We start from the raw sequence: 27,721 nt of genomic DNA, 5'->3' as shown, positions 1-27,721 counted from the left end.
CGTAGAGAGCTTCATGGAATGGTTTCCATGGCCGAGCAGCTGCATCCAAGCCTTACATCAACAAGTGCAATGCAAGGGTAAGTTGTGCCTTTTAGGAGAATACGTAGGGGTAATTTGTGCCAGTCATTTCTGAAGTAAAACAGAACATTTTAATGTTATGAACTGTAATGCTATATGAAAGCAAGACAAATTCAATACAAAATTACTCATTTAAGGTTTATTTTACGGTGGCCGAGAGAGCTCAACGTGCTGCAAATGAAGAAAACACATGCAAATAGAAAAAACACCAGCAGTTTGCAGCGTGTTTCACTATTTGTAAGTGTTGTGGAATTTGCAGCACATGTGATGTCAAACTGATGAAGATGTTTTCTTTATTTGCTGGTGTTTTTTTCTATTTGCATGTGTTTTCTTCATTTGCAGCGCGTTGAGCTCTCTCGGCCACCGTATTATTTAGATATTGTCACCCTATTAAACTGTTGGAATAGGCTAAGTCATATTTTGTAGTTTTTGGGAAAACACAAAAAACTTAAATACACAATATATGATATTTGTGAATCATTTCAGGCAAAAAGGCTTTGGCAATAGATGCCTGTTGACATACATAGAACGCTGTCTGTCAATTATAAGAATAACATAAGAATATGCCACGTTACAAATTATTATGCAAGTGACATATCAGTAAGATTTCAGTAGAATAAACATTCAGATTTTAGTTTTTCTAAGAAAATGTTTGTTTGTTTATTTATCCATGTCTTATAACTGGTATCAATCTCAGACAAAATAATTTGCCAGGTCTATGGAAACCCTACTTAGAGGTTGTTCCACATTATTAAGCAAGTCACAGTTTTCATGCAAAATGGGTGTTACGGTACACAGGAGGCAGACACAGATGTAAACAGGTAACTTGTCGTTTATTGACACCAGTAGAGCAAGGAACATGAAACAGGTAAGTAGAGAGGAATCAATGGATGTTTAGATGATAGATATGGAGATAGTTACTGTCCTTTTACTTTCAGATGCGGAGATCTGTGAACACGCTGGAGCTTGGAGATCGCTGGAGGTAGCTGGAGCTGACTGGAGCACTCACACAGTAGACGAGGTACACAACCTGAACCTGACGTGTCTGTGACAGTACCCCCCCCTCCACGGCCCGCTCCTGAGGGCCGAGGACCCCGACGCCGTGGTGGTCGTCCTCTTCCCCGCGGTGCCGGTCTATCAGGGTGGCTGTCGTGGAAAGTTTGGAGTAAGTTGGGATCAAGGATGTCGTTTCTTGGGACCCATGAGCGTTCCTCGGGGCCGTATCCTTCCCAGTCGACTAGGTATTCCAGCTGACCACCACAACGCTGGGAGTTCAAGATCTCATGGACCTCATATGCTGCGCCGTCTTCCAGGATGAGTGGAAGGGGGGGCTCGGCGGGAGTCACGTCAGGTCCTGTGGAGAGAACAGAAGGGTGGTAAGGCTTGAGGAGTGATACGTGGAATGTGGAGTGAATACGATACCCTTGTGGTAGCTGAAGTTGGTAAGTGACTGGGTTGACCTGCTTGATGATGGGAAATGGGCCAATGAACCTGGGACTCAGCTTTTTGCAGGGCAGACGCAGTCTGATGTCCCGAGTCAACAGCCATACCTTCTGTCCGGGCTGGAAGACAGGAGTGTTGGAACGCCGAAGGTCAGCTGTCATTCTGTGTCTGCGCAGGGCTCGTTGCAGCTGATGGTGCGCTGAGTCCCAGACCCTCTCGCTCTCTCGGAACCAGTAATCCACTGCCGGAACGTTAGAGGGTTCCCCGGTCCAGGGGAACAGTGGGGGTTGGTAGCCGAGTACGCACTGGAATGGTGTGAGTCCTGTAGTCGACTGCCGGAGAGAGTTCTGGGCGTACTCGGCCCAACCCAGGAACTGGTTCCAAGAGTCCTGGTGGTCATGACAGAAGGTACGGAGGAAGGGGCCGATCTCCTGGACCTTCCTTTCCGTCTGCCCGTTTGACTGCGGATGGTATCCTGACGTTAGGCTGACGGCCACACCTAGGAGGGAGTGAAACGCTTTCCACACTCTGGAGATGAACTGGGGTCCTCTGTCTGATACAATGTCCTCTGGTATCCTGAAATACCTGAACACGTGGTTGAAGAGCATTTCAGCGGTTTCCATGGCAGTGGGCAATCCTCATAGTGGGATGAGACGACAAGATTTGGAGAATCGGTCTATGATGATTAGGATGCAGGTATTTCCATCAGAGACAGGGAGGTCAGTTATGAAGTCCACTCCTAGGTGTGACCATGGTCGGTTGGGAACGGGCAGAGGAAGGAGTTTCCCAGCTGGCAGATGACGAGGGCTCTTGGAGATGGCGCACTCCCTACAGCCCTGCACATACCTTCTGACATCAGCTGCCATCCCTGGCCACCAGAAGCATTCTTTTAGCGACGAGAGTGACCAGTGCCTAGCGACGTGTGAGCGGAGTGGATGGTGGGAGTGCGTCGTGTCCGGGTGATGTAAAGCAAGCCAGGTGGACAGCCCGGTGGAGGGTTTGTGGAGGCATTAGAGGAGGGAATGGTCTCCTCTGACCAAGTGATGGGGCTTACAATGAGTGAGCTCGGGATGATAGGCTCGGGTTCTTCAGTCTTTTCTTCGGGAGCATGGAGACGGGAGAGAGCGTCAGCTTTAATGTTTTTCGAGCCTGGTCGGTAGGAGATGGTGTAGTTGAATCGGGAGAAGAACATGGCCCATCTGGCTTGTCTTGGGTTTAACCTCTTGGCGGAACGAAGATGCCAAGAAATGCCTCCACTCTTCCAAGGCAAGCTTCACCGCGAAGAGTTCCCTGTCACCGATGGAGTAGTTGACTTCCGCCGGGCTGAGCTTGCGGGAGAAGGCGGCGCATGGGTGGAGTCTACTTGGCGTCCCCTGCTGCTGCGACAACACCGCTCCCACTCCGGTGGTAGAGGCGTCTACCTCTACGATGAAGGGCTGTTCTGGATCGGGGTGAACGAGTAAGGGAGCGGTGGTGAAGGCTTCCTTGAGGCGATTAAAGGCGTTGGTGGCTGCTGGGTTCCAGGACAGAGACTTGGGCTTATTACGGAGAAGGCTGGTGAGTGGATGGATGATGGAACTGTAGTCTTTGATGAATCGACGGTAGAAGTTTGAGAATCCAAGGAAGCGTTGCAGCTCTTTGATGGTAGTGGGTTCTGGCCAGTTGGTGATGGATTCCACCTTCCTCTCGTCCATCCGGATGCCACTGTGATCAATGATGTATCCAAGGAATGAGACGGTGGGTTGATGGAATGAACACTTTTCTGCTTTGAGGAATAGGTGGAACTGGCGAAGACGGGTGAGGACCTCCGCAACGTGTCGGTGATGTTCGGCCTGGCTCCGGGAGTAGATGAGTATGTTGTCGATGTAGACTAGGACGAAGCGATGGATAAACTCCCGGAGCACCTCATGTATGAAGTCCTGGAATACGGAGGGGGCGTTGACCAGGCCATACGGCATAACAAGGTACTCGTAGTGTCCTGTAGGTGTAATGAAGGCGGTCCTCCACTCGTCCCCCTCACGTATCCGGATGAGGTTGTACGCGCTGCGGAGGTCCAGCTTCGTGAACACAGTGGCACCACGGAGATGTTCCAGGGCCGCTGGGACGAGAGGAAGGGGATATCTGAACTTGACAGTGATCTTATTGAGAGAGCGATAATCAATACAATAATCCGTCCTTTTTCGCCACAAAGAAGAAACTGGAAGCAGCAGGGGAAGTAGACGGCCGGATGTATCCTTGAGCCAGGGCCTCCTTGATGTAATCCTCCATGGCCTTCTCCTCCGGGATGGAAAGTGGGTATATCTTACCCTTCGGCACTGGTTCACCCGGAAGCAGGTCGATGGCACAGTCCCATGGCCGGTGTGGAGGCAGCTTGGAAGCCCTCTGCGGGCAGAAGACATCGCTGAAGGGGGCGTAACATTTAGGGATGTCGATGGATCGCTGTTCAACTGGACTCTCGATGGATGTTGCGCAGAGGGAGAGATCAGGAGATGGAGAAGATGGCACAGGAAGTTCAGTCAAACATCGAGAGAAACAGGTGTCGCCCCACTTCAGGATTTTGCCCGTCTTCCAGGAGATGGTCGGGTTGTGCTGCTCCAACCAGGGGCGCCCCAGAACCACGTCAGCGGTGGAATCCTCCACAACCAGCAGATGTAATTCCTCTTGATGTAATAAGCCAACTTGAAGCTTGAGAGGTCCTGCGACGGTACGGATGTGCTTACAGCTAAGAGGCTTGCCTGTTATTGAGTTGATCTGGTAGATCGTCGGAGACGGAGTGGTCTTGAGACGTAACTGGCGGCAGAGGGCGCCGGAGACTAAGTTGCCGGAGCGCGACCACTGTAAGGGAAACATTAGTGGCAGTAAGATTCACGATGGTGGTGAGTGGTTTCATTTTCTGAATAGAGGGGATGATGGCACTCCCCATGGGTCGAGGAGGTCGTGTGGGGCACGCCGCAATCGCATGCCCAGGAGCGCCACAATATAAACATAGGATCAGGGTCAGCCGACGATGGCGCTCAGCCGGAGATAAACGTGAGCTTTCAATATCCATAGGCTCGTTGGCTGGTTCTGGGGAGCTGACGGGTTCGGACCGGCAGAGGAGCGTGTTGGAGAGTGACTGGTCCTGGTGCTCTTGGAGACACGCCTGCATACGAGTGGCGCAGTGGATTGATAGCTGGATGAACTTCTCGAGGCCGATGGAATCCTCATATGCAGCGAGATGCAGCCGTACCCGAGGTTCCAATCCTTGACGAAAGGTGGTAATTAGAGCTTGTTCGTTCCATCCGCTAACTGCAGCAAGCATCCTGAATTGCAAAGCATAGTCGTAAATGGACATTGATCCTTGTTTCAAATTATAGAGTTTCTCACCAGCTGACGAATCTGTGATCGGTTTCCCGAACACCTCCCAGAAGTGGGAAACAAACGCAGGATAAGACTGCGTCACTGCACCACGTTGTGACCAGATGGAATCGGCCCACTTCAATGCTTTGCCGTTTAACTGAGAGATGAGAAAGGCGATCTTGGAAGTATCGTTCGGGTACAGGTGCGGCTGCATCTCCAGGACCAGTTCGCACCAGTTCTGCAATCCTCCGCCGATCCTGAGTAGGGCGCCGGTTTGGCCATGGGACTGGCGTACGGCGACAGCGAAGGAGATCCTGTGGTGCTGGCTGCAGTGCTCGCTGGTGCAGGTGAGGGAGAAGTGACTGAAGATGGTGGCGGTGGATTGGTGATGAGGGTTCGCTGAAGCGCATCCACCAGGGCCTGAAATGGATCCGGTTGGCTCATACTGGGTCTGCGGTGTTGGTCCGGTCTTCTGTTACGGTACACAGGAGGCAGACACAGATGTAAACAGGTAACGTGTAGTTTATTGACACCAGTAGAGCAAGGAACATGAAACAGGTAAGTAGAGATGAATCAATGGATGTTTAGATGATAGATATGGAGATAGTTACTGTCCTTTTACTTTCAGATGCGGAGATCTGTGAACACGCTGGAGCTTGGAGATCGCTGGAGGTAGCTGGAGCTGACTGGAGCACTCACACACAGTAGACGAGGTACACAAGGGAAGGAGGCACGCTGGAGACAGGTGAGTATGTAGCGGGGAGTCCTTGAGGTAAGCATAAACAGGAGTAGATGCGAATGAGACCGGACGTGGAGTGCTGTGTGTGTGTGTTCTTTATGGTGCTGCTGATGAGTGCGGTAATGAGGTGCAGGTGGCGGTGATCAGTACTCAGGAGATGGTGTGCGCTGTGATTGGTGGATGTTGGAACCTGACGTGTCTGTGACAATGGGGAGGAAGAAAGAACTTTCTGAAGATGAAAATACCTGTTTGCTGCCGAACACTGGCTTTTTTTATAGCTGCCCTTTTAATACAATTAATTTTTTTTGACAGGAACTTTCATTAATAAGCCTTTATCTAACCAAGTTCTGCTGTGCTCTAAATCACTCACAATTCAGTTTCACACAATATTAGTTGTTTTCATGCCTTTTGCACAACATTGGACCATTTCATGCTTTTCATCTTCAGAAAGTGTGTTTTATAAGTACGTGGCATGATGGGTTTTGGTCTAAAATCAAGAATGTCACATAGTTTAACTGCTAAAATGTAAGAGTACAATGTACAATTACAAATTAATAATATGTTGAAAATAATCATACGTGGGGGTGAACTTAACCCAGGCCCTGTGGCACAATTGGTTTCATAGGTTTCATAGACAATTGGAAAAGCTTTTGGGGCAGACCTGATCTGTTGAAAAGAGATGGTATTCATCCCTCCCGGGATGGTGCTGCTCTTCTATCTAGAAATTTGGCAAATAGTCTTAGAGCTAAACCATGACAAACCAGGGCCCAGATCAGGACGCAGACAAACTGGCTAAACCGACCGTCTGCTAGCCGCCTCACGTCACAGAACTCAGATAATTCACAGCACATAGAAACTCTTTCACCTAGATATTATCACATAGAGACTGTGTCTGTACCTCGAACTAGTAAATACAAAAAACTTCCGAAACCTTTTAAGGGTAAAAATTTAATTGATGTTCAAAAAATGAAAATCACAGATAAATTAGATAAACAAATGATAAAGCTTGGGTTACTGAATATTAGATCTATTTCTTCAAAAGCACTTATTGTAAATTAAATTATCACAGAAAATAAACTAGACTTGCTGTGTTTGACAGAAACCTGGCTAAAACCAGACGATTACATTATTTTAAATGAGTCTAGTCCTCAAGGTTATGATTATCGACACAATCCTCGACAGAAAGGCAAAGGGGGAGGTGTTGCTGTAATTTATAGTAATATATTCAAAATCATTCAAAAGAATTTAAAATATAATTCCTTTGAAGTGATGGTGCTTTATGTAACATTATGTAAGTTGACATTTGTGCTGGCTACTGTATACAGGCCACCAGGGCACCATACTGACTTTATCAAAGAATTTGCTGATTTTCTATCAGAGTTAGTACTGGCTGCGGATAAAGTCCTTGTTGTTGGTGATTTTAATATCCATGTAGATACTAATAAAGACGCATTTGGATTGGCATTTGCAGACATTTTAAACTCTATTGGAGTTAGACAACACGTGTCAGGACCCACTCATTGTCGTAATCATACCCTAGATCTAATACTGTCGCATGGAATTGATATTGATGCTGTTGAAATTCTACAGCAGAGCGATGATATATCAGATCATTATTTAGTCTCGTGTATAATACAGTTAGCCAAGGCTACAAAACCACCACCCAGCCATAAATATGGTAGAACCATCACTTCTACCACTAAAGATTGCTTTATAAATAATCTCCCCGAGCAGTTTCATCGCCTTAGTATACCTGACAACTTAGAAGAACTCGATGCTGCAACAGAAACTATTGGCTCTCTCTTTTCCAGCACATTAGATGCAGTCGCTCCTTTACGTCTAAAGAAGATTAAGGAAACTAATCCAACGCCGTGGTATGATGAGCACACTCGGGCTCTAAAACGAGCTGTGAGAAAAGCTGAATGTAGTTGGAAGAAAACAAAACTAGAAGTTTTTCGCCTTTCGTGGAAAGAAAAAATGATTGAGTACAGAACGGCTATAAGAAATGCTAGATCTACTTATTTTTCAAATCTCTTAATAGAAAACAAACATAATCCTAGGTACTTATTTGACACAGTGGCTAAATTAACTAGAAACAGAGATTCAACTGCTGACGTTTCCAAAGAGCACAGCAGTAATGACTTTATGAACTTCTTTACTTGCAAGATTGACAATATTAGAGAGAAAATTATAAACATGCAACCGTCTACAGTTTCGCTTCAGACAGTGCACTGTAGTGTCCCTGAGGTAAAACTAGAATCATTCGCCGCTATAGGAGAGGAAGAATTATCTAAACTTATTAAATCATCAAAATCAACAACATGTATGTTAGACCCAATGCCGACTAAACTACTGAAAGAAATGCTTCCAGAGGTCATAGGTCCACTTCTTGATATAATTAATTCATCGTTAACACTAGGATACGTGCCAAAAACTTTTAAGCAGGCTATTATTAAACCTCTTATTAAAAAACCTCAACTAGATCCGAGAGATTTAGTAAATTACAGGCCAATCTCGAATCTACCTTTTCTGTCAAAGATACTAGAAAAGGCAGTTTCAACACAACTGTGCTCCTTTTTAGAAAGAAATGGAATCTGTGAGGATTTCCAGTCAGGATTTAGACCATACCATAGTACTGAGACTGCTCTCGTTAGAGTTACAAACGATCTACTCCTATCATCCGATCGTGGCTGTATTTCTCTATTAGTGTTATTAGATCTCAGTGCTGCTTTTGACACTATCGATCACAACATTCTTTTAAAAAGACTTGAAAACTATATTGGCATTAGTGGAATTGCTTTGGCATGGTTCAAATCTTACTTATCTGACCGTTATCAGTCTGTAGTAGTTAATGAAGAGATGTCGTATCGATCACAAGTTCAATATGGAGTACCACAAGGCTCAGTACTAGGACCGTTGCTTTTCACTCTGTACATGCTACCCTTAGGAGAGATAATTAGGAAGCATGGTGTTAGTTTTCATTGCTACGCTGACGATACTCAGCTCTATATTTCCTCGCGCCCTGCCGAAACCTACAAATTCACAAAACTAACAGAATGCATAGCTGACATTAAAAACTGGATGACAAGAAATTTCTTATTATTAAATTCAGAAAAAACTGATATCCTAATCAAAAACTTCCTCACGAAAAAACCTTGAATACTCTTTAACACTTGACGGGTGCTCCATTAAATCTTCGTCCTCAGTTAGGAACCTGGGTGTGCTCTTTGATACCAATCTTTCATTTGAAAGTCATGTTTCTAGTATCTGTAAAACCGCCTTCTTCCATCTAAAAAATATATCTAAATTACGACATATGCTCTCAATGACAAATGCGGAACAGTTAGTTCATGCGTTCATGACCTCAAGGCTAGATTACTGTAACGCTCTACTGGGTGGTTGTTCTGCTCGGCTTTTAAACAGACTACAGTTGGTCCAAAATGCGGCAGCTGGAGTTCTTACTAGAACCAGAAAGTATGACCATATTAGCCCAGTTCTGTCAACATTACATTGGCTCCCTATTAAACATCGTATAGATTTTAAAATCTTGCTACTTACTTATAAAGCTCTAAATGGTTTAGCTCCCCAATATCTAAGCGAGCTCTTGGTGCATTATAGTCCTTCACGTCTATTGCGATCTCAGAATTCAGGCCAGTTGATAATACCCAGAATATCAAAATCAACTGAAGGCGGCAGATCCTTTTCCTATTTAGCACCTAAACTCTGGAACAATCTTCCTAGCATTGTTCGGGAAGCAGACACACTCTGTCAGTTTAAATCTAGACTAAAAACACATCTCTTTGCTCTTGCATACACATAACACATTATCAATACATTAACATTTTTCAAATCCGTTAAAGGATTGTTACGCTGCAATAATTAGGTCGGCCGGAACCGAGAACATTTCCTGTAACACTAGATATACCTGTACATCAGAATAAGAATGGCATCTACGCTAATATCTGTCTCTCTGCTTATCCTGAGGTTTGCCGGGTGCTGGATCCAGGCCGTATCCAGATCAGATGGAGAACCTGTGTCTGGACCTGACTACAACGTAGCCCAGGAGACAATAGGCCTACAGATCCTGTTCTGGCTGCATCTATAATTCAGATTTTTAAATCTCCGTATCCGCTTACATATATTTATATATAATCTATTTTTAATCTCTATAATAAAAATGTATAATTCAGATTTTGATCTCCATATCCATTTACATATATTATATATATCTTCCAAGGGGTTTTTTCCCTCCTAGGACTTTTTTCCCAGTGTTAGCACGCTGGGTTTTTCTCCTAGGGGTTTTTTTTCCACCCCTGGGAGTCAGCCGACATTGGCTTAATCTAGCACCATCTTGTATATGTTACATATTACCACGCTTGCTTGTACAGCTTATTTTTAACCATTTCTCTTTTTTCTGTGCTCCTAATATGTAAAGCTGCTTTGAAACAATCACAAATTGTAAAAAGCGCTATATAAATAAATTTGACTTGACTTGACTTGACAAATCACCCCGGACCCACAAGTTTGAAAAACTAGCATGATCCAGCAGTTAAGAGCTAACATCATGCTAACTGTATAGACTCATTGTGTAGCCTGCTAAAGCAATAAAACATGTGTGAAATGTTTACAAACTTGTCTATAATTGTTCAGACACTACAATCAAAAAACCTTGATCATAGAAATTTTACTTTAAAAGGGAAAAAACATTTTTTAGCTAAAATGTGCTTTCCTCTCATGCCATGTGTCTCTCTTCTTTGGAGGATGAGTAAAATGGATGGCTTTTCAAAATTATGTGGTAACATGACCAATTTCTTCTATGGTTTTCCAGAAACAATGGGTGGAACTACTTCCCCCCTGGCACAAATCACCCCACTCTCCCCTACTTGCCTGACTGCATTGTGCCAAGTGTAAAGTTTGGTGGAGGGGGATTATGGTGTGGGGTTGTTTTTCAGGGGTTGGGCTTGAACCCTTAGTTCCAATGAAAGGAACTCTTAATGCTTCAGCATAACAAGACATTTTGCACAATTTCATGCTCCCAACTTTTTGGGAACAGAACAGGATGGCCCCTTCCTGTTCCAATATGACTGCACATCAGTGCACAAAGCAAGGTCCATAAAGACATGGATGAGTGAGTTTGGTGTGGAGGAACTTGACTGGCCTGCACAGAGTCCTGACTTCAACCCGACAGAACACCTTAAACCCTAATTCTAATGTTGACATGCATTTCCTATAAAGCTGCTTTGAAACGATATATGTATCATGAAAATCACTATACAAATAAATGTGAATTGAATTGAAGTAGTGAGAACAAACGGGCTACTTTTCACTTTTTCATTTTCAAAATATATTAATAAATTGAGTAATGTTTCCCATTTTACTGCATTATGTGATAGCTAATATTATTTCCTTCTACTGATCTATATGGAGTAATTTATACAGATCAGTGTTTCCTTCATGTTCACAAATGCATAGTTGTTACAAATAGTGTCAACTTAACCCTCTGGAGTCTGAGGCTGATTTGGGGCCTGGAGAAGTTTTGACATGCCCTGACATTTGTGCTTTTTTCAGTTGTTCATAAACATATAAATGACAAAAGTGTCATTACACTGTATTCAGCACAAACTACGCTACAATAATATGTGAGGAACATGTATGTACATGTTTGTGTTTTTGAAGGAATAATGCTTATGCGTGGTTACTGAAAAAACAAAAAACTTAAGTCACTGAAATAAGGCCAAAAAAAGTATAGTAAATCTGTGTTTACAATACTTTAGGGTATTGGAGGTTGTAAACTAGAGTTTTTGCTTCAAAATTATGTAAAAATTATGCTGCCTAATCCTTCATATAAAACAATATATTGATTTAGTTTTTGTAAGACACTTTTTGTCAAGAAACACAGTATGCGTGGAGGCGTGAATCACCACTGAATAATGGGCCATTCTCACCTGAGAAGACAAAAGAATTGGATAGTAATGAGCTGAAATGACTTGCATATTAATGAGGCATTTCAGTCAGGTAGGCTGTGAAAAAAACCTTCTGTGATGTCTCAAGCTCATCATGCTATATGAAACATACAGAAAAATATTATTACAATATAAAGTAATGGTTTTATATTATACTTTAAAATATAATGTATTTCTGTGATGCAAAGAGTCTGAATATAGGCTTTTAGTTTAAAAGCATGCACATTTGGAGAAATATTGGATTCTCATATGCTTATGGCAATTTTCTATACAGAGGAGTTATATTTATTTAATATTTATTTAATATTTACTGTCATTACTATGAGCGCTGGTGTTTTCAATTCATCCTTGAAGTCGGAGGGCGCTCTCTGTGCATTTTTAGTCCACAAATTCATCTAAAAGAAGAAGAGGCTATTCCATGAATGGAGTTTCCAATTCATACTGCAGCCGGAGGGCGCTAAAGAAACAAAAACTCATCTAAAATTCATCTATAGAAGAAAAGAAAACAGGAACTAACTGCATGTCTTCTAGAGCTCCCTAACCATGACTTTTACATCCAGATAAACACTTTTCAAGACAATAAATACACGATTGAGATGATGAATGCATGTATTGCCTCTGAATTTGCGTCTGAATAGCGCTGGCTCTGTGGGCGTGGCCGCATTAGCGGATAATGAGCTGAATCACGGACTTCTGACATGGCTCTCTTTTCATACAGATTTACATAAACACAGAATGTTTGTTTTCGATTTGACTTACATGATTTAAAACCTGACATCTTACCGTTTTTTTAGACATAAGTTTAATTTTTCTGTGATTAGTATTCACTAAGTTACAGTTCATTTTCTGAGAACTATCAGATTGGACTTCGTTCAGAGGGAGAGGAGAAATCACGCATCATGTTAGTTTTCTTTATTTTACAAAAAGCACAACATTGTGTTTTTACTCTGAGTGTATACAAATAAAAGAAGATATTCTATAGTTTCAATTGATATATTACTTATGTCTCTATGACAAAAAATGACGGAGTATTTTAAGTCTGTTTTGCTGCAATGTGAAAAAAACCTGCAAAACGCGCCGGCGCGTTTTCAGACCTCAGAGTGTTAAAGTAGACTGGACATGTCAGATATAGGCTACAGTATTTAATCAACAGATTTAATCAAAAACTTGAACTTTATTTTATTATTAATAATTAATAATGATTATTATTAAAGAATATAAATTACACGATTTTTTGCCTTTACTTAAAGTAAATATATTATTTATATTAATAACAATCATCATGTTTTCAGGGATGACTGAGATCTTTCTACAGAAATGTCATGATACAGTGGACTTAAGAGTCAACTGTTTTGTGTTTTAAGTTGATTATTTGTTGTTTATGTGTGTTTTGTTTTAATTATGAGCTGTTTATTGTTTATTACTAGCTATATTAGTAGCTGTTAGCTATATGTTTAAATGTCCTATTGGAATAATATCTTCACATATACAGTAAAATGGGAAACACTTTTCAACATGTTACACATTTATTAATAGCCACACCTGTTAGGAAATATGATTGTAAAGACAAACACTGACTGTGTGAATTTTTTTAAAAATAGATAAAGATTAATTCATAATATGACACTTACCTATGGGGCTGATAGTGTCACTGGCTTCACTCACTCCCACTTTACCCACAATCCTGTAGCGGATCAGATACTGTCCAAACTCCAATCCAGTCAGAGTAAAGTCTTTATCAGGTGTGTTTTTGGCAAGCCACTCTTCCTCTTTCACCTGCTTGTACTCCACTCTGTACTGCACAGTTTCTCCAGTCGGGGACTTCTGCAGTTTCAGGGACACACTGTGCTCCTTCACCTCCTTCACTTCCTTCACTTCTGGTGGGGGAGGCTTCGACACGGGCTGGAACTGTGTGTCTGTCAGCTTCCCTTTTTCATACAGATAGATGGAGGAGCCTGGACTGGATGGATCGGAGATGGCAGAAATAATGAATCTGTATCTCTTTTCGTCTTTGTTAGCCTCAGAAAAACTTTTGAAAAGAAGCAAGTTCTCTCTTATCTTTAAGAAGACATCAGGCTTGTTGAACCACTCTTCTGATATTAACTTGCTAGAGCACGTTTTCACTACCACTTCTAGCTTCTTGAACTCTTCTGATTCCAGAAACTTCTTCAGAGTTGAAAGATACTGGTCTTCATACTTCAGAGATGTGAAGGTCAAGCACACCACAACATCAATATCAGGATCAGAGAGGAGGATCTTGAGACGGTTTGAGTCTTCAGTTTTGATTCCCTCCAGCTTCTTGGTTTGAGAACTCAAGAGATCAAGTTCAAACTTGGCATCATCTAACCACTGGTTAAGCATGTCAGCATTGAAAGGGGAGCTGTAGTGGATATTTAGGATGTCTTCCAGTGACTTCTCTTCCATCTCTCCTCCTCGTATAGCAGGCAAGACTCTGGCCACTGCTTTCATGAACACTGTTTTGTAAATGTCAAGAGAGCCCTGAAATAAACAAAGCCTCTCTTTGACGTCTCTGAAATCATTTACCACTGTATTTTTGGAGAGGTCGTTGCATGTCCTCTCTGCCTCCAACAGCCCCTCTATTATACCTTCAGTGTTGGAAACCAGACGTGTGGTGATTCCTCTCACCAACTGAGCTGCTTTTGTATCCAGAAGAGAAAGAGGATAGAGCCAGACTTTTATTGGAACTGCATTATCTGAATTCTCCTTCATTGTTTTGGGGAGTGTCTTGTACACCTCTAGAGCCTCTTTGTAAGTGGTGGGGCTCTGCTCAAGGCGGACGTCACCATAAAATGTGCAGGAGATGCTCTCAGTCACTTTCTTATCCCCATCTGTCATTTCTACAGCTCCTTTTCCCTCAATGGAAAATAGAGGAATCTTCTTGACCATGACATTCAGTTCTCCCTCAATCTCCTGCTTGTTTTCCTCATCTGAAAATGTCCGATCAAACACCATGACGGCCTGAGCTCCATACAGTACAGCTGTGACCACATGAGTCGCAGTTTTCTGCTCAAACACCTGAGGGTAGGTGATCTGGCCCAGCTGGGACATGGTGAGCTGTTCGAATCTGGTGGTTTCTTTGTAATACATTGTAACTCTGGACTGTTGGTTTGAGGCTTTGGTGTCACTCAGAAACTTGGCAGATCCTCCCACCTCTACCAGTCCTCCCAAGAAGCTGGCCTTCAGGGAAGCGCTTACATCCAGGACACTGGACTTATCAGAGAGAGAGTCGGAGCTACTGAACTTCAAATCTGTCATGGGCTTTTGACGACTGTCCAAATCTTCACTGAGTGACTTCTTATCCCACAGAGTAACACCTGAAATGAGAAATGGCTTCAACAGTTAAGTATGAGGACGTAATGTACTGTTGAAGTAAACATGCTGATGTTGTATCTATAAGACTAATTATTTAATATTTGTGTGCTTCATCTTATGTCTCAAAATGACCACACATGTATGGTTTTGTTGATTCACATTTGGATGAAAAAGGGAATAAAAAGCATTTTACAGCACCTGGAATGAAGGTATCCTTCCGGCAGTCATACAGCATACCAGGATACAGAGGTCTTCCCAGAGCTGCCACTTCAATCGTCTCTGATTCCATGACTGCAGTAAATAACAATGAACAATGGGGATATTTATACATTTGAAGTTTAATAATGACTACTAATCATTCTAAAATTATTTTTGCTTGTTACTGATTTCATTAAGTTCTCACGTTGTTTTAAAAAATCTTAAAATGTAATCCAATTCAGATCGGAGCCAATCATAAGCCACAATCTCAGACAGCCTACATCATGATGAAAGAGCTGTGTGGGCATGCATTGAGCCAAATTTAAAGAAGTTGAAGGAGAAGAAGCCCACTCTTACAACCATCCACTTCATGAGTGATGGGCCTGTTACCCAGTATAGGAATAAGCGCAACTTTGATCTCCTGACCAAACTGCCCTTTACTTTGGGGTTCAAGGGGGTGACCAACAGAGTGGCAAGGTGTAGGGGTAAAAATATTCCCCTAAGAAATGGGATACCCCTACCACTCCAGCCAAAAGACAACCCTACCCCTTCATGTGAACATAGGGGAAAGGGGAAGGGGTAAGTGGTATAAATGGGATTGGGCCCTGGAGTTTCTTTGAGAAAGCCCATGGTAAGGGTGTACCTGATGGCGTGGGCAGGGGTGCATTAGGATAACCAGAGGCACCTGGGCTACACCTTTTTGGTAAATATGCAGACCGAGTAATATTGTTCACATGCGGTTCAAAAGACAAAGTATTATCAAGGACGACACCCAGACTCTTAACCTGAGAAGATGGAGAGATTATAGAATTATCAGTGGAAAGTAAAAAGCTATTGGATTTGACAAAGTGGATTTAGTGCTGACAAGAAGAACCTCTGTTTTATCAGTATTCAACTTAAGAAAATTGTGCAAAAACCAGGATTTAATTTCTTCTAAACGATCTGAGAGAGAGAAAGAGAGAAGAGTAGAATTTGGCTTGGATGATGATAGCAATGAAAACTAATGCCATACTTCCTGAAAATATAACCAAGGGGTAATAAGTAAATGATAAATAAAAGAGGGCCCGGAACACAGCCTTGAGGAACACCAGTGGTAACAGATGAAGAGTATGACCTCAAGTTTTTAAGCTGGACAGATTGTTTTACCAACTTTTACAATGGCAGTCTCTGTACAATACAATGGGTAAAAACCAGACTGGAATTTTTTAAGAGGTGAGCATGAACCTGAGATCCAACAAGCATTTCAAAATTTTTGAGAGAAAAGATAGATTGGAAATTGGGCAAAAGTTAGAAAAATTATTAGGATCAGTACCCGGTTTCTTGGAGTTATTTAAAAGACAAAGACAACACCAGAGGTGAGAGGAGAATGTATAATATCGGTTACTATACCAGATAAAGAAGATAAGTAGGCTTTAACCAAGTGAGTAGGGAGTGGATCTAACGGACAGGTCTTAGATTGTCAGATAAGACATAATATTTCATCAACAGTCGAAAGTTCAAAACTAAGTGGCAGAGGCGGCTGACTCGGGGATTGTGTTTGTACTATGATGCTCCCGGGCATGTCATCTCAGCATGCCCCACTCTACCTCCTCATCCCATGGTGAGTGCCATCCTTCCTCCCATTAATAAGATGAAGCCTCTCGCTACCATTGTATTTCTTATTGCTGCCAATGTTTCCATTCTAGTCTATGCTCTACTTGACTCCGGGTCAGCCGGTAACTTCATCTCTGGTGCCCTCTGCCGCCAGCTCAAGCTCAAGACCACAACTTCGCCGTCCATCTACCAGATCCACTCAATAACTGGAAAACCTCTCAGCCGTAAACGGGTACATTTGTGTGCAGGGCCAGTTAAACTCCAAGTCGGCATTCTGCACGTTGAACATCAACATCTGCTGGTTCTGGAGGACTCCACCGTTGATGTGATTTTAGGGTGCCCATGGTTGGAGCAGCATAATCCAGTCATCTCTTGGAGAACCGGCGAAATCCTGAAGAGGGGCGACAATTGTTTCCCAAACTGTTTTCCTATACTACCACAGCATTCCTCTCCTCGTCCAGAGATGCTCTACGTCTGCACTATGTCCATCTAAAGTCCAGTGGAGAAACGTTCGGTGGATGGAGGAGTATATTAAAGAGGCTTTACAGCAAGGTTAAATCCGCCCGTCTACTTCCCCTGCTGCTTCGAGTTTCTTCTTCGTGGTTAAAAAGGACGGAGGCTTGTGGCCTTGTATAGATTACCAGGCTCTCAACAAGATAACAGTGAAGTCACGCTATCCACTTCCCCTTGTCCCAGCGGCTCTAGAACATCTCCACGGTGCCACTGTATTTACCAAGTTGGACCTCCGCAGCGCCTACAACCTCATCTGAATACATGAAGGGGACGAGTGGAAGACAGCTTTTGTGACCCCTACTGGACACTATGAGTACTGTGTGATGCCGTATGGCCTGGTCAGCGCCCCCTCCGTATTTCAGGACTTCATCCACGAGGTGCTCCAGGAGTTCCTTCACAAGTTTGTCCTAGTCTACATTGATGACATACTGATATACTCCCGGAGCATGGCCGAACATCGCCACCACGTTACAGAGGTCCTGAAATGCTTGAGGGAGTTCCATCTATTCCTCAAATCTGAAAAATTCTCATTCCATCAACCCTCAGTGCAGTTCCTTGGCTACAATATCAGCAGCAGTGGCATCCAAATGGACAAGGGGAAGGTTGAAGCCATTAAAGAACTGGCCTACTCCATCCACCAATTAAAGAACTCCAGAGATTCTTAGGATTTGCTAACTTTTACTGAAGATTTATCCAGAACTACAGCTCCATCGCAAATCCACTTACCAACCTCCTCCTCAACAAGCCCAAGTCTCTGTCCTGGTCACCAGCTGCCACCGATGCCTTTAACACCTTAAAGAAAGCCTTCACCAGCGCACCGCTCCTCGTTCATCCCAACCCAGAGAAACCCTTCATTGTTGAAGTGGACGAGGCAGCAGGGGAATCCAGCCAAACTCCATCCATGTGCCTTCTTCTCCCTCAAACTCAGCCCGGCGGAGAGGAATTACGACATCAGCAACAGGGAGCTTCTGGCCATCAAGCTGGCCCTTGAAGAGTGGAGGTATTGGCTGGAGGTGCCAAGCACCCCTTCTTAGTACTCACCAATCATAAAAACTTAGAGTACCTAAGAGATGCCAAAAGACTGAACCCACGGCAAACATGTTTCCACTTCAGTATCTCCTATCGTCCAGGCCCCAAGAATGTTAAGGTAGACGCCTTATCCCGTCTGTACACTCCAGAAGAAAGCAACGAAGAACCCAAATCAATCCTGCCTGAGAATATAATTGTGAGTCCCATCAGATGGTCGGAATCCTCCATTCCCTCCTCCAAGGCCTCCACCAACACTCCACCGGGCTGCCCTCCAGGTTTGCAATACATCCACAAGACTCGGCGCACTCCACTCATCCATTCTTCCCACACATCACTGATCACAAGCCACCCCGGGGTCAATGAAACCCTCTCGCTGCTGAAGGAGCACTTCTGGTGGAAACATGGCAAGGGATTTGAGAAGGTACATGCAAGGATGTCAGGAATGCGGCATCTCAAAGAGCCCTCGCCATCTTCCCTCTGGCAAACTCCATCCTCTGCCCATTCCCAACAGACCATGGTCACACCTAGGAGTATATTTTATCACGGATCTGTACCTGTACCTGTACCTGTATTCTAGTGGTTATCGCCAGATTTTCGAAGTCCTGCTGACTGATACCGTTAAGAGGTCTGCCCACTGCAATGGAGACTGCTGAACTCATGTTCAACCACATCTTCAGATATTACGGAATTCCAGAGGACATTGTATCTGATCGTGGACCTCAGTTCATTTCCAGAGTATGGAAGGCATTCTTCTCTCTCCTAGGTGTGACCGTAAGCCTCTCTTCTGGGTACCATCCGCAGTCGAACGGGCAGACGGTGAGGAAGATCCAGGAGATTGGCCGATTCCTCCGTACTGTCAGCTGAACCCCCCCTCCTCTAATCCTGGAGGATGGAGCCGCTTATCAGGTCAATGAGATATTGGACTCCCGGCGCCGTGGTGGTCTACTGGAATACCTGGTGGACTGGGAAGGCTACGGTGCCGAGGAGCGCTCATGGGTACCCAGGAATGACATTGTAGACCCCACCTTCTCAACACTTTCCACGCCTCTCATCCAGATCGACTTGCCCCACGTGGAATGGGGAAGGACCCCCCTCCATTCCAGTGTGTTCCCCATCTCCTCCTGTGTTCCTGTCTCCATGTGAGTTTCCAAGCATCGTCTCTTCTCTGCCACTCTCTCTCCGGTTCGCTACCAGCCACGATCATCACTCCTGCAATAAAAAGGACAGTATTATTATCCCGTTATCATCCACCTAAGCTTATATTTGCCATTTACTTACCTGCTTCACTGTTTCACTCTTCTGCCTGTTCAATAAACATCACCTACCTGTTTTCCGTTGTCTCCGTCCCTTCTGTTTGTAACATGTGCCTTCTCCTTTGTGTCAGTATCAAATATAAGAGTGATGCTACCATTAAAGCAGAGAATATAAATACAAAATACAGTGCTCAACATTAAGCCTTGTTTTGTGCTTGTCCTTTGGACAACTAAATTGGTCATTTACTTGTCAGAGTAAAAAGTTGCTTGCCTAAAAAAAAAAATAGGATTTGTGTGTGTGTTGTAAATATAATTTATTCTCAAACAAGCAACATTCTCATCAGTGTTTTATCAGCAGTGACATATTTAAATCTGCATATTTATGTTATTTACCCATTTATTTTATTAATATTCATTACATTATAAAAATAATAATTCCTTAATTAATAATAATAATAATAATAATAACTAACCTTTATAAAGGGCAATTTCCCCCCGATCTAATTAAATTTATGTTTAATCTTTTATTTCAAATTCTTACATTTGATGAATTAAAATAGTAAGACACTATAGGTCTGTTACCAAATTAAATAATTTACACTGAAAAAGTACAACTGCATTCAATAATGTTATGAGATTATTTAAATATTTTTGAATATACAAATAAGAAATGTTGGTGGGAAATTTATACTTTTAAACATGAAATTAAACTGCCAGTAGATGGCGGCAAGTGACCGTCTTAATGAGTCAGCCACTGAGTCATTTATTCAAACGATTCGTTCAAAGCACTGAATCAAGAATGAAGCAGTTGTTTATGATTGGGCCATTGAATCTTCACTCAACCGATTTGTTGAGTGTAGCCGCGAGTTACGCTGATTCTGCCTTGTTTGGAACTATTTAGAACAGGCAATATTGCACCTAAAACTTAAGTGATTAATATTAACTACTTGTTTATTGAACTATTGTATGAAATTAGTGTCAAATTCAATCAAGGTGATATTCAGGAATTCAGCACTTAAAGGTCGTGTGATGCCTAAAGGGCATATTGCAGGTCAGAGCTTCAGTGATTCAATGTATAGAAAAACAATATTTTTTTTGTGAGAAAATTTTACTTCCGCATCTGAAAAATGCCAAATCGGAAGTGACATAACTAGAGGGAGTGCGATCAATATAAACAATAGGAAAACATTGGGGGGCACGCAAGATGGCGACCTGAACGGTTGTGTTGGTACAAGCTCTAAGGTGTTTACATTTTCTGGGTGAATCTATATTGTATATATAAGGTGGGAAGTGAGAATTATCTTTAAAAGGAGTATGTAATAATTACTTTATGAATAAAAACCTCAACAGCTGACTGTGACGTATATTGATAAACCACACTGCCAGCCCACGTGCAAAATTTTCAAAATGCCAAAGAACAAAGACAGAAAGTTACTTTCTTCGCTTCTCGAGGCTTCACCTGGAGACTTTGATTCATCCCCACATACTCCAACAAGCAGTCCTCTTTTTAAAAAACCCTGTCAGGAAGAACCCAAAGTCTCTAATGCCGATATACTTCATGCTGTAAATGCCCTCACGGATCGCTTTTCAGCAATGGAACAACAAATCGTCCAGAACTCGGTCGCCATAATAAATCTTTCAAAGACGGCTGATTTTGTGGCCGAGGAAATGAAGTCGCTATCTGCAAGGGTCAAAACCAACAAGAACAAGGTGTCGCAAATTGAGCAGGTCGTCCGGATGGTTCAAGGCAAGAGTGATCAAGCCGAGATCTACAGTAGGAGGTGAAATTTGAGGCTAAATAACCTCAGAGAAACAGAAAGAGGAAAAAATATCAGAACCAAAGTGCTCGAAATCCTAAATATTCTGACTCCGGACGAGGTAGATGACATCCTGTTGACACAATCCACAGGATTGGACATCCTGGGACGGGTGGTAACCGTCCTAGGCCGGTCATCATCCAGTTCGCGCTCCGGACCTACAGAGAGAAAGTCTGGAAAGCTGCACAGGATCATCCTGCACTTTGATTTGGTTACCTCAAAAGAAGGTAGATGGTTACTTACAGTTATTAAACTGGATAACTCTGTATTTGTTTTAGGAAAATTTTATGGTCTCAATTCTTCAGTCCAAGCTAAAAATATGTCTAAAGAGGTCACACAATCTATATCAATATTGATGGGGAAATATCAAGGTGCCTTTTTGATAATGGGAGGTGATTTTAATGACGCCCCAGATGATTTCTTGGATCGTTTCCTTCCACATACGACACCTTCTTCCAAATTTAAATTTACTTCCTTTCTATGTACCAATCTTTCTATAGTGGATATCTGGAGATTCTTGAATTTTAATGAAAAGAGTTATTCTTGGAGTAACTCCTCTAGATCCTTGCAGTCCAGGATTGATTTATGGTTAATCGACCCAGGATGTGTCCAATGTTTTACTGAAGTTACTTACTGCCATGCCCCTCTTTCGGATCATAAAATGATTGTTTTGGTACTCTCTGGTTGTGATATTAAAAATAATAGTATGCGAGGCTACTGGAAATTAAATAACAAGTTGCATAGTAATGAGGGCTTTATTACCCAGGTTCGCAAAGAAGCTCAACATATTTTTGGGAGTAAACAATTTTCACATGTCAAGAAATGGAAGTGGGTCCTATAACTTTATTAAATGTAGATTATAAATTGTTATCTCATATTTATGCAGCTCGTTTGAAAGAAGGTCTAAACGAAATTATAAATGAGTGTCAAACCGGGTTTATGGCTGGCCGACACATAAGTTGGAACATTAGACTGATTTTGGATTTATTAGACTATTCAAATTTGGTGGAATCGGAGGCTTTAATTGTTTTCCTCGATTTCCACAAAGCTTTTGACAGTATTGAGCATCAGTTTATGTATAGGGCTCTAAAATCATTTGGTTTTGGGGAAAGATTTGTCTCTATAATTGAAATGTTTCATAGTGGTATTAATAGCTCTATTAATTTATATCCAAACACTTCTAAAAGATTCCCCATTTGTAGAGGAGTGCGTCAAGGTTGTCCTATATACCCTTTTTATTTCTTATTGTAGTAGAGTTTCTTTCCATAAAAGTTTTGAATTCTTCAATTATTCAAGGAATTACCATCTTCAACAAACAGATTAGATTGACTCAGCTTGCAGATGATACTGTGCTTTTCTTGAAAGATAAAGAACAGTTGCCCGCAGCTTTGCAATTAGTAAACACCTTTTCTGTTGCGTCTGGTTTAATGTTAAATGTCACGAAATGTGAAATAATGTGCCTTTATGAAAAAAAAATGAAAAAAAAAAATTTTATGCAAAAAAATTTGTGTAACATCCCAGTAAAAAATAAGATTAAGTATTTAGGAATAAGTGTTACAAAAGATAACTGGCTTCAAAGAGACTTGACTATTATAGGTAGAGTCCTTTTAACCAAAGTAGAAGGGGTATCTCGATTTGTTTATCCGGCATTATCTCTCTTTGTTCAAGACTCAATTTGTAAGAAAATTAACGATTTATTTACTAAATTTGTTTGGAGGAATAAACATCATCATTTAAGAAAGGAAGTTCTTCAGGGTCCAAGGAATGAAGGTGGTTTTGAGCTTTTGGATGTTTTATTATTTAAATTATACTTTCAAAGTGAAATGGTTCAGAAACTGTCTACTTAAATCAGACTCAATATGGTTTTTTATACCATACAATGTTTTTAAAAAGGTTGGAGGTTTACGCTTTTTGTTAATGTGTGATTACTCTACTAACAAATTGCCTGTGGCATTATCCAATTTCTATCAACAAGCTCACAAGGCCTAGAAGTTATGTTATGTGCATTACTTTTCTCCACATAAAGCAATCTTGTGGAGCAATACTTATATTACAGTTGACCGGAAATCTCTGTATTTACAGAATTGGATGGATAAGGGAATTTATTTTGTATCTGACCTTTTTGATCAATCAGCTCAGTTACTTTCTTATGAAAATTTTATGAAAAAATGGACATTTCCTATTAAATATAGAGAATATTATTCTGTTCCCCAAGGTTTATTGATGTTGACATTTGATATTCAACAGTGCTTTGATCTGCCTGCATTGACAATATTCTTTGAGAGCTGCTGTGCAGCCAAAATTATGTACCAGTTATCAATGTAAAGCTGCTTTGACACAATCTGCATTGTAAAAAGAGCTGTATAAATAAAGGTGACTTGACTTGACTTAATGAGAAGTCATATGCTGTCCCTTAACACTTGTAGAATTGAACCCGCTCTTCATTAAATGGGGTGGACATTAACAGTAAAAAATGCACAAATAAATTTATTAGGAATATATTTTATGAAAAGAGATCTATTAAGCCTAGAGGGAACTTTTTCTGGAACAGTTGTTTTCCAGAAATTATTTGGAAAAAAGCTTGGCTGCTTCCCTTTCGGTTTTGTATATCTAACAAACTTCGGGAAATACATCTGAAAGTACTTCATAATATTTATGTTAGTAACTATACTTTATCAAAATGTATGGATATTAATGAAAAATGTTCATTTTGTTCAAATCAGCCAGAAAGAATTCTACATATTTTTAGAAGATTTGTCTATACACATTCTACAGAAGTCTGGTTATAATTGTGAATTAACATCCAAAGATGTTATCTTATATTTTGAATAAAAAAATCCATCTGTTAATTTTATGATGAATCTTATGATTTTATTGGGTTAATTTCATATTCATAAAAGTAAAAGAAATAATTCTAAACCCTGTTTGAAGGTCTTTATGATTGATTTTCATTTGTACGTTGAGACAAAAAATGTAGAGATACACTTTTATTCACCAAAGAATTGAAGTTACTTGAAAATTGAACTGGTATTTTTTCTTTCTTTATTTATTTTATAATATATATATATATATATATAATTTTTTATTTATTGTATTTATTTTTTCCTTGTGCAATGTAAACCCATTTCTTTAAATGCAGTATCTTTTTGGATGTCATGTTAAAAGTGTAATTGTTCTATGTTATGTCTTCACGTCTAATAAAAAAACAATAAAAAAAAAAAAACAGTATGAAAACAATGGATCGCAATGACAGTTCGGACGCTGAGGAAACTGTAAATGTTTATTCATACTCGTTTAACAAACCACAGCCATACAATTAGCCTGCTATGTGGTCAAGAGATCAGAAACAGGCCAGGATTAGACAGAATAACGATCAGAGGAGACAAATCGAGCTGTTGTGTGAGGAGAAGCAGTGGAGAACAGGGCCGAGACCAATGTTAGCTTATAGATATACACGTTTGCTAACAATATGTGCTCAGATCACAATATTGTACAGATTATTATCATGAATCAGGCAAAAGCAAAGCTATTGGTCATCTAGGAGTAACATTATTGATTACTAATAACAGAAACTAATAAACTTTGTTAATATCCGTCCACACTAACGTTACGTGATATAGCGGTTTCTCATCACGACTGATTTGGTAGTTAGCAGATGTAAAAAACAAACAAACAAACAAACAAGACTTATGGTGCACAATTCACGTGTTCATCTCTCTGACGGATCCGTGATCATGTCTCCCGCCGGCAGACGAACATAAGTAGTGTTACTGTATGTGTTTCATGTAATGTTATCCTTCATTCATGAATTATGTGTTATGAGTTTATTCTGTGACGATCGCTGATAGTGTGAGGATGTATATGACGTGATACAAGGTATATATTCATCTCGAAAAAAATGTTTAGCCTGCAATATGCACTTTAACTTTATCATATGTCGTAAATAGCTAGCTATAAAAACCCCACATATTGAATTTTTATTGCAACATGATAACTGAGTTTTTTTGTGTGAGCAGAGCTCATTTGTTGTGAATTCTCCTCAAGAGGTTACGAGAGCCTCAACAGCTCAATATCACCGCCAGTACATTACTATCATTACTATCCACTATCAATCGCCACTTTATCTAAATTTATCATTCTCACATTTTGGTTGTTATTGACATTTCTGCAGATGTGATGTCATCTCTAGCGTCCTCTTCTATGCTGTGGATTCCTGAGGGAGCAGCACTGAGAAGAGGGACGCCACACGACTGTCATCAAGAGACCACCAGAACACTTTATGTGTGCAAAAACAAAACTAAAAGCTTACATTCACAACGAAATGGATCAAATTCATAAATCTTACACCATTTTAACATGATTCAAAATACATACATATATTTTAGAGCTGATTATATTCTGGATCTTTCATAGACAACCAAACAAAATAATATAAGATACTATAGATTCTGACAAAATGATAATTACTGCAGTCTATTTAAAAATATTTAATTATTCTGAATTAATTATAGGTTTGAATATATATATGTATATATAATACTGATAGAATATTTAACTGGAATATTTAATAAGACATGATAAACTAAATATTTTGCTACAAAAAAAATCTGAAAAAAGGGACTCGAATCTGTTCATTAAGAATCTTCTGAACGAACCGATTCACTAGAACGAATCAGATATTCCAAAGCTACACATATTTTAAATAGGACCGTTGAGATGAACCGATTCACTAGAATCAATCAGAAGCTACATGAATACAACTGATTCAGTGAAATAAATCTGATTTTCCAGCGCTATATATCATTCTCCTACAGTCTATACATGAAGGAAATCTTACAGCTCATTCAGTTAAACTGACAGATGAGGATTATTTGTTAAGCAAATTTATGATTTGCTTCAGTCTTTTTGAGTGGAAATTCCCCAAACCGGAAATGCCTCCCATAATCAAACACACAGTCGGGCTCGTCAGGAAAAACAGAGATTATCTAATACAGACACACATCACAACATCATGGAAGTTATTATGAGAAGGACATCACTGAACTCACCAATAGTTAGGATGGAAACTGTTTTAGTTTTCGCTAGTCTGAAGATGAACTTTCAGTTTCGATTTCTTCTTCTTCTCTTGTTTAATGACGGAGTGAAAACAGCTTTTAGCTCATTACTGCCACCAGCTGAACTGGACGAGAACTGAACTGAGTTTATATCTCACACGTCTTCATAACTCATCTCATATATCATCATTCTGAGAACTAAAGGCCCGAATTATCAGATAAAAGTCGTAAAAAAGTAAAAAACAAAAAAAAAAAAAAAAAAAAAAAAAACTGTTTTTGAACACGTTGCTGTATCACCACACGACTCATTTGTGAACTCAAGAACTCATTTATATTGATTAATGCTGTAATGACATCTGCACAATTAAATCTGGAGCATGAATATTGTACAACATTTGGACTCTATTGTGATGTTTGTGTTCAGATCCTCCCGCACATCTTCTTCTTCTTCTTCTTCTTCTGGTGTTTTATTGTCATTAGGCTTGTTCGACTTGATGCAGCGCCGCAAAGACCGATCGGCGGCTGACTTGAAGCAGTGCATGCCGGTAAGAAATGTTGTCCGACTTGAGACAGCGCTGACATCATATGACTGTGATGTATGGCTTTAAAGTACCGCGAGAGCGATTCGAGATCAGCCGCCTGAGTTAGCCAGCGCAGTTTCTCAAGAGGAGCTGCACGAGCGCTGATGACGACACAGCTGTTTCATGATTGGCCGGATTCACCGCATGACAACGATCACGTGTGTTTCGTGTTTATTGTCACGCCTTCAGCTCCACTAATGCTCAAAAATCTGTGTTTTTATAACAGTTAAAGCTCTTTTCATGTAGTAGCGATGTTGTATTGTGTCATGTTTATCAAAATAAAACTGATAAAAAACAAAGACCCCACTACATTGTTATTTAAATAATATATGATTATGTTGAACTTTATTCTTGTAAAAACAGACGCTGTAAGCAGTACATAAAGTATTGAATGAAAAGGTCTCTGAAACATCAGTGTATTAGTCAAATATTGCATTTATTTCACTTCAGCTGTGATAAAGTATGCAAACCGATGCAAACGCAGCGCGAGCGTCACTACGGGAAGCAGAAAGTGTCCGACTTCACGTCTCCGTTTTCAGCTCCTCCCCGCCTGCACGCGGCTAATCTCGCCGATCGGTTACATCCAGCCGCAGCCGATGTCGAACACACCTATTATCAGTGCGTTACAGCCACAGACTGGCATGAAGTGTGGATCAGAACCAGATATTGTCCATTAACCCTTCGATATCCTCTGCCACTAATTAAGATTTAGAAGAAGAAATCTCTAACAATCATTACCTGAGATATCTTGTAGAGTATCGACTAGTTTAAACTGCATTTGTGTGATA

General features: G+C 41.0%; 1 protein-coding gene across 3 annotated transcripts in view; it reads right to left on the bottom strand.

Moving 5' to 3' along the window:
• LOC137024672 (neoverrucotoxin subunit beta-like) overlaps window positions 1–26,414 on the bottom strand; it is a 34,583-nt gene extending 8,169 nt beyond the window's left edge. For 2 of the 3 annotated variants that reach the window (XM_067392476.1, XM_067392478.1), the window contains exons 1-3: window positions 26,347–26,414; window positions 15,094–15,186; window positions 13,194–14,897 (exon numbers count right to left, since the gene is read on the bottom strand). In XM_067392476.1, the coding sequence (XP_067248577.1) occupies window positions 13,194–14,897; window positions 15,094–15,184 (1,795 nt within the window). In that variant the 5' untranslated portion in view covers window positions 15,185–15,186; window positions 26,347–26,414. Of the gene's footprint in view, window positions 1–13,193; window positions 14,898–15,093; window positions 15,187–25,441; window positions 25,574–26,346 lie in introns of all 3 variants that reach the window. The other variant, XM_067392477.1, reaches the window with a different exon arrangement.
• Window positions 26,415–27,721: the final 1,307 nt, after the last annotated feature.

Source organism: Chanodichthys erythropterus, chromosome 8, assembly GCF_024489055.1.
Source record: "Chanodichthys erythropterus isolate Z2021 chromosome 8, ASM2448905v1, whole genome shotgun sequence".
NCBI classification, from domain to species: Eukaryota; Metazoa; Chordata; class Actinopteri; order Cypriniformes; family Xenocyprididae; genus Chanodichthys; species Chanodichthys erythropterus.
This window is presented reverse-complemented; position numbering and strand designations above follow the sequence as displayed.